The following is a 13,948-nucleotide window of genomic DNA, read 5'->3' on the forward strand; positions in this document are numbered from 1 at the left end:
TTATGCTTTTCAAATCAGTATTCCTCCTTACTCATTTTGCCTTTAACAAATTGTCTATCTGTATAAATGAAATAATACCTAAAAAAAATAAAATTTAAAACTATATCATGGTCAAAACCACCATTCAGCATTAATCTGCATGATAAACTCAGTGACTTTCAGTTATACGCACATCTGATTTCTACTAGCTCTTGAACACAGTATTTTCTGAATATATATGTCAGAGGTTCCCAGCAGTACTATTTTAAATAATTATTTTTAAAAGTTTAGTATTTAATTTTTAGGAAGTCCAGTTTAGCAGCTTTTTGTGAATAATGCTTTTGGTATCATATCTAAAAAAATCTTTGCCTAAAGCAGTGTCACAAACATTTTTTCTAATTTTTTTTCTAGAAGTTGTACAGAGTCTGGCTCTGTCGACCAGGCTGGAGTCCAGTACCGCGATTTCCGCTCACTGCAAGCTCCGCCTCCCGGGTTCACGCCATTCTCCTGCCTCAGCCTCCTCTAGCTGGGACAACAGGCACCCGCCACTACGCCCGGCTAATTTTTTGTATTTTTTTTAGTAGAGACGGGGTTTCACTGTGTTAGCCAGGATGGTCTCGATCTCCTGACCTCGTGATCCGGCTGCCTCGGCCTCCCAGAGTGCTGGGATTACAGGCGTGAGCCACCGCGCCCGGCCAATAGGTCTGACCATTTTTATATAAGGTAGAAATATGTATTCAGTTTCCGTTTTTTTTTTTTTGCCTATGGATGTCCAGTTAGTCTAGAGTGATATGATTTAAGAAACAAGGCTTTCTACATTTAATTGCCTTGGTATCTTTGTCAAAATAATCAGGCCAGGCGCAGTGGCTCATGCCTGTAATCCCAGCACTTTGGGAGGCTGAGGTGGGCGGATCACCTGAGGTCAGGAGTTTAAGACCAGCCTGGCCAACATGGTGCAACCCCATCTCTACAAAAATACAAAAATTAGCCAGGCGTGATGGCGGCTACCTGTAATCCCAGCTACTCGGGAGGCTAAGGCGGGAGAATCACTTGAACCTGTGAGGCGGAGGTTGCAGCAAGCCGAGATCACTCCATTGCACTCCAGCCTGGGTGACAGTCTCAAAAAAAAAAAAAAAAAAAAATTGGGCGTATGTGCGTGGGTCTGTTCCTGAGCTCTGTTCTTTCCATTTGTGTGTTCATACTTTTGCTAATGCCACACTGTCTTGGCTACTATAAATTGGAAAGTAGTGTGAATCTCTCAACTTTGTTCTTTTCCAACTTGTTTTGGCTATTCTGGTTCCTTTAACTTTCATATAAATCTTTGAATTAGCTTGTAGTTATCAGCAAAATGTCCTGCCAAGATTTTGTGCCTAAACTTGTAAATCAGTTTGAGGAGAATTCACATCATAACAATATTGAATAGTTTTATCTGTGAACATAGTGTAATGCACTATTTAGGTGTTGATATTTTTATGGGTGTTTTGTATTTTTCAGTATAAAGATCATGTGCATCATTTTTTATTTAGATTTATACCAAAGCATTTTTGCAGGTGTTGGAATTATGACTGCTTAAAAATTTCTATTTCTAGTTTTTCATTTCTAGCATATAGAAATATAAATGAGTTTTGTATGTCGACCTTGCGTTTGCTGCCTTATTAAATTCATTAGTCGAGGAGTTTGATTCCTTGGGATTTTCTGTGTAGAAAATCATGTCATCTGTGAATAGAGATGATTTTACTTACTTTATAATCTGTATGCTTTTTATTTCTTTTTTTTCTTGCCCTACAGTACTAACTAGGTCTTCCACTACAATATTGAATATGAGTGGTGAGAAATGTCTACCTTGCCTCATTCCCAGTCTTACGGCAGAAACATTCAGTCTTTCACCATTAATTATGATGTGAGCTATAGGCATTTGTGTAGATGCTTTTTATCAGATTAAATAAATTCCTTGCTAATTTGCTGAGTTTTTCTAATGAATGAATATTGAATTTTGTCAAATGCTTTTTCTCCATTTATTGTCCTATCGTATGGTTTCTCTTTAGTCTTTTGATATGGTGAATTTTAGTTATTGTTTTCTTTTCTTTTCTTTTTTTTTTTTTTGAGAGAGTCTTGCTCTGTCGCCTAGGCTGGAGTGCAGCGGTGAGATCTCGGCTTACTACAAGCTCTGCCTCCCAGGTTCATGCCATTCACCTGCCTCAGCCTCCTGAGTAGCTGGGACTACAGGCGCCCGCCACCACACCCGGCTAATTTTTTGTATTTTTAGTAGAGACGGGGTTTCACTGTGTTAGCCAGGATGGTCTCGATCTCCTGACCTTGTGATCCGCCCGTCTTGGCCTTCCAAAGTGCTGGGATTACAGGCGTGAGCCACCGTGCCTGGCCTATTGTTTTCTTTAATGTTGAACCAGCCTTGTATTCATGAAATAAGCCATACTTGAACATAGTATCCTTTCTATATATTTTTGTTTTGTACATTTAAAAAATAGTAATTGAAATAGGTGTTGATACTACTTGTGAGTACCAGAATCCATTGAAATGCCTTTAAATATCATGATCAATTCATTTATGGATTTAGTCAACAAATACATGATAATTACTGTGTGCCAGGCATTATTCTAGTGCTGGAGATTAGAACATTGAGTTCTTGCACTTAAACTACATTCTTTCCTAGAATGTAATATAATGTCAGGTAGCTATGAAGAGCAATAAAGCAGTGTAAGGGGAATGGAGAATCATGAACCAAGAGGCTGAAGCTATTTTAAATATGTTGGTCAGGGAAGGACCCTAATGAGGTGACCTTAGAAGAGAAACAAGTGAAGTGAGGGAGCCAGCCATCTTATTTGGAAAAAAATTTTTCAGGCTGAGAGAATAGCAAACACAAAGTCCCTGTGTCAGAGACTTGCTTGGTGTGTTTCAAATATAGCATAGAGGCCAGTGTTTCTGGAGTGTAGTAATTCATGGAAAGAGTTGTAGAAGGCAAAGTAGTCAGGAACCTGATAATACCAATTTTGTAGGCTGTAGTAAGGACAACTTTGGATTTTAAATATACTGGCAACCACTCATTTTCTCACCAGGTATTTGTTGGGCATCTTCTGTGTGTCAGATAGATTTGCATGTTGAGGTTACAGTAGTTAATAAAACTGTTCAAAAATCCAAGCCTTTGTAGAGCTTAGAAGTGTTAGTGGTAAGTGTAGTTGTTTATATAATATGAAGGTCATCAGAAGTGGTAGTTTAGAATATTCAGTTGGGAAACATTGTTATGTAAAATGATTATATATCTAGATAATTTAAATAATTGGAAGAAATGTACTTATATTTTATGGTAAAACCATACTGAACATAATTTAATCTTTTTTATTTATAGGAGACATAGCTATTTTCATTAGTTTCTTTTGGTTGCAAAGCAGAGAGATTATATTTAGGCTAGGTTTGGAAATCGCAGAATAAGAGCTATGATATGTCCAGGTCTTTCATAGACTAGAACTTAAAAGTCTTCATATCCAAGTGTATTCATTATTTATTACTATGTAATATATTACCCCCAAATTTAGTGGCTTAAATTACATACTATTTCATAATTTCTGTGGGTTGAGAATCTAGGCATGTAAGCTTAGCTGGGTGCCTCTGGCTCAAGGTCTCCATAAGGCTGTTGTTAATCAAGGTATTGGCTAGAGCAACAGTCATCTCAAGGCATTACTGGGAAGGATCTGTTTCTCAGATCACTCACATTGCTGTTAGCAGGCCTCAGATTCTTTGCTTTATGTTGGTTGAAGACATCGTTTCTTTACCATGTTGGTCTTTCCAGTTCATAGCATGGCAGCTGGCTTTCCTGACTGAATAAGAGAGGTAGCCAGATGGAAGCCAGTCTCTTTGTAACCTAATCTCAGAAGTCATCTCATCACCTCTGCTACGGTTTCATTAAAAGTGAGTCACTAAATCCAGTCCTTATTCTAGGAGAGGATTAAACAAGGGCATGAATACTAAGAGGGTGGGGATTATTAAGGTCATTTTGGAAGCTACTTATCCTACCAGTAAGGCCTAGAAATCTCACCAGAGATTTTGTGTATATGTTTTTTTTCTAGTTCTCTACCATAAATGGGCCTTAGTCACTTTTAATCTTTGCATTTTTCCCCTTTCTCTTTTTGCTACGAATTGTATTTCTTAAATACTAATCTGCTTTTTTTTGGACAGGGTCTTGCTCTGTCACTCAAGCTGGAGTGCAGTGGCACTATCATTCTTTTTGTAGAGCCTGGATTTCACCATGTTGCCTAGGTTGGTCTCGAAGTCCTGGGCTCAAATGATCCACCTCTTTGGACTCCCAAAGTGCCGGGATTATAGGCATGAGCCACTATGCCCAGCCATGTGCATTTTTTTTTTTTTTTTTCTGAGACAGTGTCTTGCTCTGTTGCTCAGGCTGAAGGGCAGTGGTATAATCACAGCTCACTGCAGCTTCAACGTCCAGGCTCAAGTGATCTTCCTGCCTTAGCCTCTCAGGTAGCTGGTACCACTGGCACATGTCACCATACCTAGGACATTTTTTAGTATTTGTAGAGAAGAGGTCTCCCTATGTCATCCAGGCTGATCTCGAACTCCTGGGCTCAAGCAATCCTTCACCTTGACTTCCCAAAGTGCTCAGATTACAGGCATGAGCAACTGCACCCAGCCTCTTTTCTCTACTTGTTACATTTAGCTTTTCCGGATCTTTATCCAGGGACTAAGATGAATTCCCCTGCCTTGTGATATTTCACCTTCTGTCCCTGCTGCTAGCTAGTTTGATTATATTCATAGTACTCTGTTCAGATTTTTGAGAGGGACAGGTGTGTGGTGTGGTAAGATAAAGTTTAGTATCTTTTGAATATTGCTGTAACATCAACAGGAACTGTGATTAAAGCAGTTTGCCTCAGAGAACAATGTAGACACAATACTGTTGTGGGTGTTTATTGATTAGAAAATACAGGTCTTTGAGTTGGTCACAGAACAACTTGAATCTTGGAAGAAATTTCCTAATGCTAGCTTGTTTTAGAATTGTTTTTCTATTTCCATAAAAGAAGAGTATAAACTGAAAAAAAAAAATCTTTTTTTCTTTTTTTTTTTTTTCTCATTTAGGATGAATGGGAATCTATTTGCTTATTTTTAAGGCATTATATAGAAGTGTATAAATTTTGAGACATACTGAATTTGGGGAAAACTCATAGAAATTACATTTTTTGAGACATACAATAAAGTATACATAAAAAAAGTCTATAAATTTTTTCACTCAGTATTAACAACTATTAACATTTTTTCATTTTGCATTTAGTCTTTTCCTTTCAAGTAGTAAGATTTTGTAGTTAAAATGCAAATCCCCTTAAACTATTACTTTTAGTTCTGTTTTATGGAACCTAACTTGATGCAACTACTGGTACAAGTTTGGTAGATATTTTTCTGGTTCACTTTTTATTCTTGCAGACAGACATGAATGTATACATATATATGATAAGGTTTTGTGTTTGTATTATATTTAGATGGTACTATACTATATATATTTTACAGTGTTCTTTTTTCTTTTTAACTTGATATTGTTTTTAAGGTCTTTCCGTATTGATGCTTTAAGTCATTCCTTTTTAACTGCAATATAATATTCCATTACATTTTTTAAAATCTATATTGTTATTGTTAGACATCTAGATTGTTTTGAAAGGATGTTTTGCCATTACAAACATTACTCTTTGGTACCTGTGACAAACACATTTTGTACATTGTGGTCAAATTACTGAACCAATTTATGATCCCAATAGATATGAGAAGTCTTACATCTCATGATATGTATGTGATGTTTTCAGAAAAAAAATCTGTATCAGTTTGGTGATTGGAAGACTGGGCTCTTGTTTTGTTAATCTATATTCCCCTGATTACTAGTATGATTAAGTCTGTGTTTAGTGACCATTTGGATGTCATCATCTGTGAAGTGCCTGACTGCTCTATCTTTTGCTCATTTGTAGGAATTCCTCCTATAATCTAGATACTAATATTTGTCTGATATATATGTTGCAAATATTTTCTCCTACTCTGTCATTTTGCTAGTAACCCCCTTTTTTTTGTTACATAGACATTGTTGTGCTTTTATTTTCTTCTTGATCATTTTTGTTGGACTTTGTAAAGAATCAGCTTTTGGTTTTGTGTTTTTAAGTAGGAATAAAGGAAGTAGAGTTATAACTAGCACTTGGGAACAGAAACTGCGAGTGTGTACATTTAAATGACTATCAACTATTATGTGTTGAAACAAAAATTATGGCATATCAAGGTTACGAAATACCAGGTATTTTTAAAAGGTTATAATGTTGATGATGTACAATTATTTTACTAACTATTCAGGCTTCATAATGTTTAATGGTACTGGGTTACATTTTTCTGTGAATCAATATATGGATTTATACTTTTGATAATATGCAATGAAATTTGTTTAATTATGGGATAAATCTTTAGCGGTTATCTGACACTGTCTCCACTATTTTCTAGGCAGGAGTAATGCCTTCTGGTGCATATTCATTTGTGAAAAGGGTAAAATTGCAGATATTTTTAGAGGAAACATTGCATTAGGCAAATTTTTACTATTACATATTTTTAACAGCTGTGAAGTTATATGTTTTTAGTTCTGTTCACTTAGGTTGTCTTCTTTTGTTTTTTTTTTTTTTTTTTGAGTCTCACTCTGTTGCACAGGCTAGAGTGCATTGGCGTGATCTCTGCTCACTTCAACCTCTGCCTCCCGGGTTCAAGCGATTCTCCTGCCTCAGCCTTCCAAGTAGCTGGGATTACAGTTGCCCACCACCATGCCTGGCTAATTTTTATATTTTTAGTAGAGACAGAGTTTTGCCACATTGGCCGTGCTGAACTCCAACTCCTGATCTCAGGTGATCCCCCCACCTCGGCCTCCCAAAGTACTGGGATTACAGGTGTGAGCCACCACATCCGGCCTCACTTAGGTCTTCTTACACATTGTTTATTGTATTTTAATTCTTGTTATTAATACCGTTCAGGCTGTGATGTTTAAATTCAAGAATAGAACTTTAGAGCAGTTTATTATATTTTATAAAGATAAGTAATTCGTATTTTTGACTGAAAGTGTGCAATTGAGTCATGTTTTCAATTGTTATTATCAGATTCTAGGCTGGAATTTTTTTTTCTTTTGACTGTAACTAAATGTTGTAAAAAAATGGAATTCTGAGATGTAATTACATCCACAAATATTTGTTGAACACCTATTGTGTACTAGCAATGTGTAGCTTTAATTGGAGCTTTAGCTATTAGGCCCCCAGTCAGAGGGAAGAATAGCTTAATCTTTGTTGAAATAATGTTGAGAGTTGGGAGATGAAGGAGGAGTTTTGTTCCTTCATGTTTTAATCAGAAATATCGAACATGTTGCCCTTAGAAAAAAGTATAAGCATAAAATTTTTTTCTAGATATTTGACCATTTATTTTTACATTATTTTAGGTTTCCAGTACTTATCTACAGGAATCGCCATGACCCCAGCTCTGAGGGAGGCAACAGCAAAGGGTATCGGCTTTTCATCTTTGCCAAGTACCATGGAGTCTGACAAGATGCTCTACATGGAAAGTCCAAGAACTGTAGATGAAAAGCTAAAGGGAGACACCTTTTCTCAGATGCTTGGATTTCCAACTCCTGAATCTACTCTTAATACTAATTTTGTGAATTTAAAACATTTTGGCTCCCCTCAGTCTTCAAAACATTACCAGACTGTTTTTTTAATGAGATCTAATTCTACATTAAATAAATACAATGAGAATTATAAACAAAAGAAATTAGGGGAGCCCAGTTGCAATAAGCTGAAAAACATACTCTATAATGGCAGCAACATTCAGCTCAGTAAAATCTGTCTTTCTCATTCTGAAGAGTTCATCAAAAAGGAACCTTTATCAGATACCATGAGCCAGTGCATGAAAGATGTACAAATTATTTTGGATTCAAATATAAGCAAAGACACTAATGTAGATAAAGTACAACTACAAAACTGTAAATGGTATCAAGAGAATGCACTTTTGGATAAAGTTACTGATGCTGAGATTAAAAAGGGTTTATTGCACTGTGCTCAAAAGAAAATTGTAGCTGGCCACTCAAATGTGTCTATTAGTTCTTCAGCTGCTGAAAAAGAGGAGGAAGTAAATGCTCGTTTACTTCATTGTGTAAGCAAACAGAAAATTTTACTTAGCCAGGCTAGAAGAACTCAGAAACATTTGCAGATGCTCCTGGCAAAGCATGTTGTTAAGCACTATGGTCAGCAGATGAAATTGTCTATGAAACACCAACTCCCCAAAATGAAGACGTGTCATGAACCTACCACAATTTTGGGTAACAGTTTACCTAAATGCACTGAAATTAAGCCAGAAGTTAACACATTGACTGCAGAGAATAAATTGTGGGATGATGCAAAAAATGGCTTTGCACGGTGTACGGCTGCGGAAATCCAAAGATTTGCGTTGTCTGCTACAGGGCTGTTGTCTCATGTTGAAGAGGGTTTGGATTCCGATGCAACTGATAGCAGCTCTGATGACGATTTGGATGAATATACCCTTAGAAAAAATATGGCAGTGTAAGTGCAAAATTATTATTAGACTATTTTCTGTTCCATATATAGCAGCAATTATCTTAGTTTCCAGGTATGTTGACAAGAAATGGATTTTCTAAAATCTTGATGCTATACTCTTTTTTTTTTAATTTTTATTTTTGAGATGGAGTCTCGCTCCGTCACCCAGGCTGGAGTGTAGTGGTGCAGTCCTGCTCACGGCAACTTCCGCCTCCTGAGTTCAAACAGTTCTCCTGCTTTAGCCTCCTGAGTAGCTGGGATTACAGGTGTGTGCCACCATACCCAGCTTATTTTTGTATTTTTAGTAGAGGCAGGGTTTCACCATGTTGGTTAGGCTGGTCTCGAACTCCTGACCTTGTGATCCACTTGCCTCGGCCTCCCAAAGTGCTGGGATTACAGGTGTGAGCCACCACACCCAGCCACCATAATCTTTTATGTTATAAAACTTTTGGTGAATTTTTAAAATGTTTTATTTGTTAAATTATTGTATGTGAGTATATACATACTATTTAAAAATAAATTTACCAAACTAGGAAAAACCCATACAGGAATAATGAAATTATTGAGCTATAAATAAGCATTTTTTCTATTCTTGAATAGAATAGGCTGTGGACAAGGCCTAATCTTTGTTTAAGTGATCTAGTTAATATGTGTATCTAACTAAAAAACCTTAGTCCGTACATACAGAGCCCTCATTGTCTTTGGGAGCGTATCAGTTGAGAGCACATGTGTGTTGACTTACTACTTTTTTTCCTTAACTCTCTACTCGTTGTACTCATAGCTTTCAGAACTGGCCTTTACCAACTCAGTTAGTTTTTGCTAGCTTAGTATAACTAAAACAAAACTATAATGTCAGCTGTAAGATATCTATTGAATGCTTATAATGTGCTAGACACTAAGATTCAGTTGTGAGCAACATGTTCACAACCTCTGCCTTTTGGGGCATGTACTTGGGAGACAGGTATCACGATATTAAAAAATAAAAAGCAGAGAAAAGTAGTTTCAATTATCACACCATGATAACACTACAGACCAGCTCTGTCCAATAGAAATTTCTGAGATGATGGATCTTTTATATGTATGCTATCCAATAGGCACTAGCCTTATGTGGATATTAAACACTTAAGATTTGGTCAGTGATACTAAGGAAATGAGTTTTTAATTTTACTTACTTGACTAAATTTTAATTGAAATGGTCAGATAAAGCATAATTTTTAATCTAGTTTTCAGGGAATCTATTACTGTTCCCAAATTAATACAAATTACTGTTCGTATATATGGCATTTTGGGCAAAAGAAGTCTGTCACACATGGATACATACAGGGGAACAACACTTACTGGGGCTTTTTAAAGGGTTCAGGGTAGGAGGAGGGAGAGGATCAGGAATAATTAACTAATGGGCATTAGGGTTAAAACCTGGGTGATGAAATAATCTGTATAACAAACCCACATGACACAAGTTTATCTATGTAACAAACCTGCACTTGTACCCCTGAACTTAAAAGTTAAAAAAAAAAAACTTTTTCAAATTCTCAAAAATAAATGAGAATTACAGAATTGGAAACCAAACACACTGATGTTTACTAAGAAATGGAATGTCAGTATATTAGTTTTTATAGTGAGAAATAAAATATAAAGCAAAGTGGGCATTCTAGTATTCTAGTGTTCTGATATCACTGTAGTTGAAATTTGTTTGCATGTGGAATTTATAGTAGTTAACAAGCACAGATTATTTTTCTGGCTGGCATTGTGCTAGTTATTTAACATATGATATCTCATTTAATTCTTTCAACAACCCTAGCAGGTAGTTGTTATCCTTATTTCACTTAAGAAGAAACAGACTCAGCATGGGTTAAGTAACTTACCCATGGTTAAAAAGCCAAGTAAGTGGCAGAAACAGGATTTTGCTCACATATATGACTCTAAACACATGCTTATTCTCTTGTAACATGCTGTTTTCTCAACATTGCATCACTGATACTTATAGCTACAAGAATTATTAGGTATATGTGTTCTGCAAGAAGTCTGAAAGTTTACCAATTTTTGTGTATACAATACTTTTGAAGTATTTAAATATAATTTAGTGGGCACATTCAGTAAATTAAGTATTTTTTGTTGTTGAGAAGAGCTAATGGAATGATTTGTCTTTTTTAAGCTAGAAACAAGAATAAGAAACTTTTGGTCAGGGTGTGGTGGCTCACGCCTATAATCCCAGCACTTTGGGAGGCCCAGGTGGCCAGATTGCTTGAACCCAGAAGTTCGAGACCAGCCTGGGCAACATAGCAAAACCTCATCTATACAAAAAGTACAATATAAAAATTAGCCCAGCATGGTGGTGTGTGTCTGTAGTCCCAGCTACCTGGGAGGCTAAGGCAGGGGAGAATTGCTTGAACCCAGGAGTTGGAGGTTGCAGTGAGTCCACATCACCCCCTTGCACTCCAGTCTGTGTTACGGGAGTAAAACTCATATCAAAAAAAGAAAGAAAATTTTGTTTTCTCAGACCGTTTTGAACTATAATGTTATTTTCATTAGTAGTCCCTTCATTGATTTCCTATAGTGCTTAGTCTGCCATACAATTTGTCATTAAATTGTGTTTTGTCCTATACAGTTTGCTAATATATCTGTTAGTCTTAACCAATCCCTATTAAGGGTAGATACCACACTTTTTACTTTCTGATAATTTCCTTTTTTCTTTTTCTTTTTCTCTTTTTTTTTTTTGAGATGGAGTTTCGCTCTTGTTGCCCAGGCTGGAGTGCAATGGCGCGATCTTGGCTCACCGCAACCTCCGCCTCCTGGGTTCAAGCGATTCTCCTGCTTCAGCCTCCCAAGTAGCTGGGATTACAGGCATGCACCACCATGCCCAGGTAATTTTGTATTTTTAGTAGAGATAGGATTTCTCCATGTTGGTCAGGCTGGTCTCAAGCTCCTGACCTTAGGTAATCCGCCGACCTTGGCCTCCCAAAGTGCTGGGATTACAGGTGTGAGCCACTGTGCCCCGCCAACTTTCTGATAATTTCTTATCAAAGGCATATAAATTTTGATTTTTCAAAACATTTTGAGATTTACATTTATTTCTTGAATTTAGTGAGGCAACACTAAGTTTAGACATTTGTGTAAAACATACACAGAAATGGTGAAATTCAAATGATAGAAAAACTTTTTTTTACAAAATAATGTACCTCCTATTTTTCACCAACTCTGCCAGTTTATTAGGTAAACTGAAGGAAAGTAACCTGGAAAAAATTGGGTTCTGGTTTGAAAAGTTTATTTCTCCTACTCTCTTTCTTTTTCCCATAATCAGCTAGAGGGGATTCAGAGACTCTAGACATAAATTTTAAGAAAATAATGAATCTAAGAAATTTAATATCAGTTCATTAAGGTAGGATTCTGGCCTCTTGCATTTTTGGCCTCTTAATATTATGATTAATGCCTTGGTTGTTAAAGACCCACCTGAATTTTTAGAGGTCAAATAAACTTTGCTTTAAGGTTAAACTCATCTGATCTATACAAATCAATACTACTAAATTTATGTAACAGCTCTTTATATTTTTTATATCACTGAATTATTCGATACTTCTTTTGTTTTTGTTTTTATGGGTTTTCTTTAATACTTGAAATCTATTCAACATTTCTTGATTTCATATATCTTCCCATACATTAAATACAAAATTTTGTTTTGAATATTTTTGCTAACACTAGTAGATTTCTTGTGGGAAAGACTGTACTCAACATTATATTAATTTTGAAGTTGACTAAATATTAAGAACAAATGACATAACTTTATTTGTATCTCTTGGTGTGAATATAAAAACAGTTTCTGTTTTTTAAAGTTGGAATTAATCAGTTCTATCTCAGGTCATTAAATTCATATTTAAATATAAAATATCCTTATAAGTTTATTTTTGTTATTTTCTTCTCTACGTTTGTGAAAAGAATTTTCAAATCTACATGAATATTTTTAATGTATAAAGTTCAGAGTGAAACTTTAAACATAAAATACTAAGTAAACAGATGCATTTTGTGGTTCTAAATTTTTAAGTGAGTGCTAACACAAATTTTCATTGTCTTTATTGAATATGTTCATTTCTTAACTTAAATAAGATCCAGAGTGATAAATACTAAAGTTGACTTCAACTTAATTTTAAGCAGCTTGAGTGTTAGTACTACTCTTTCATCGTATAGCCTAGTATTGTCTTCTGTTTAATGATTGCTTGGTATTTGTTGAGTGAATGAATGACTATTTCTGTATTTGTATATGTAGTTGTAAAGACATAAACATTGAGGCTGGCAATCTGAAATTTCTCTCTTCTATATATGGTTTTTAAAAATTTCATTGTGGAGTTGCATTGTGTTTACTTAATGTTTTTTCCATTCCTTCCTTTGTTTCTAATATTAAACTGGCTACAGGATGTTTCTTGTACAGCATAGACCTTCCCATGAATGTTCAATGACTGAATAAATGAAATATACCAAAATATGAGCATTTAAAAGTAATGATTTTATTACAATATTCAATGTTTGCAATTTTTAAAGTTGATAAGTAAAATGCATTATATTTACCTTAAAAATTTTAGATTATATTAATATTATATGCCTTCTATTTTTCTTTGAGTCAGTAGCCCTAATAGGAAAAATTGATCAGGAAGTTAGCTGTGAAGGAATATAATTGTTTTAGAAAATTGGATACTATTCACATTAGTCATTACAATTACCTTTTTTTTTTTAAATATATATTTGGCTTGACTTTTTTAGTTTTCCTTCAAAAATGTAGTAGGCAATAAATTAGTTCATAATGATATTACTAATGGACTTTATTCATAATGATGTTACTAATTGACTTTAATAATAAATTTTGGTTGAGAGGCTAGTATGCATTCGAAGTAAAAGAAAGTCACTTTCCTTTGGAAAGCATAGTAGGGAGACTTTGTTTTTTGTAGGTTTAAGATATAGTCCTTCCATTGTAATATGAACGGATTTTTGCCTCCAATGTTCTTTTTATTTGTCCAGTAAGGTCCATGAGCACTAAACTGGTTAAATGTGAGAGGATGTGGGTGAGTCACTGACAAAAGTTGGCTACAATTATGTTATTTCTCATCTGATGGTAGAACCATAGAATTCTAGCATTTCTTTTCTTTTTTTCCTGGGGAATGAGGATCAGTTACATTTTTCCAGGCTGCATTTTGGGGAAGCACAGATTTTGACACAGGCATGTTTTAATTTTCCAAGGGTTGTGGAAAAGGAAGAAATAATGCTGCTTGTCTTATTCCAGGAAACTTACCAATATCTTCCAAATCACACAATTGTTTCAAATATTGGGAAAAAAAAATCCCACTCTTTCCCTAAATTGGTCACCATATATTCAAATTTTCATAAAGTTTTTACTTAGT

The 13,948-nt window shown here is 35.3% G+C and overlaps 1 protein-coding gene across 2 annotated transcripts in view; it reads left to right on the forward strand.

Moving 5' to 3' along the window:
* The window catches only part of KANSL1L (KAT8 regulatory NSL complex subunit 1-like), a 154,289-nt gene that overhangs the window by 9,769 nt on the left and 130,572 nt on the right, over positions 1–13,948 (forward strand). For both annotated transcript variants that reach the window (XM_011932339.1, XM_011932340.1), the window contains exon 2: positions 7,451–8,567. In XM_011932339.1, the coding sequence (XP_011787729.1) occupies positions 7,480–8,567 (1,088 nt within the window). In that variant the 5' untranslated portion in view covers positions 7,451–7,479. The remainder of the gene's footprint in view (positions 1–7,450; positions 8,568–13,948) is intronic.

The sequence above is a fragment of the Colobus angolensis genome, unplaced genomic scaffold (genome assembly GCF_000951035.1).
Source record: "Colobus angolensis palliatus isolate OR3802 unplaced genomic scaffold, Cang.pa_1.0 Scaffold95, whole genome shotgun sequence".
Classification (NCBI taxonomy): Eukaryota; Metazoa; Chordata; class Mammalia; order Primates; family Cercopithecidae; genus Colobus; species Colobus angolensis.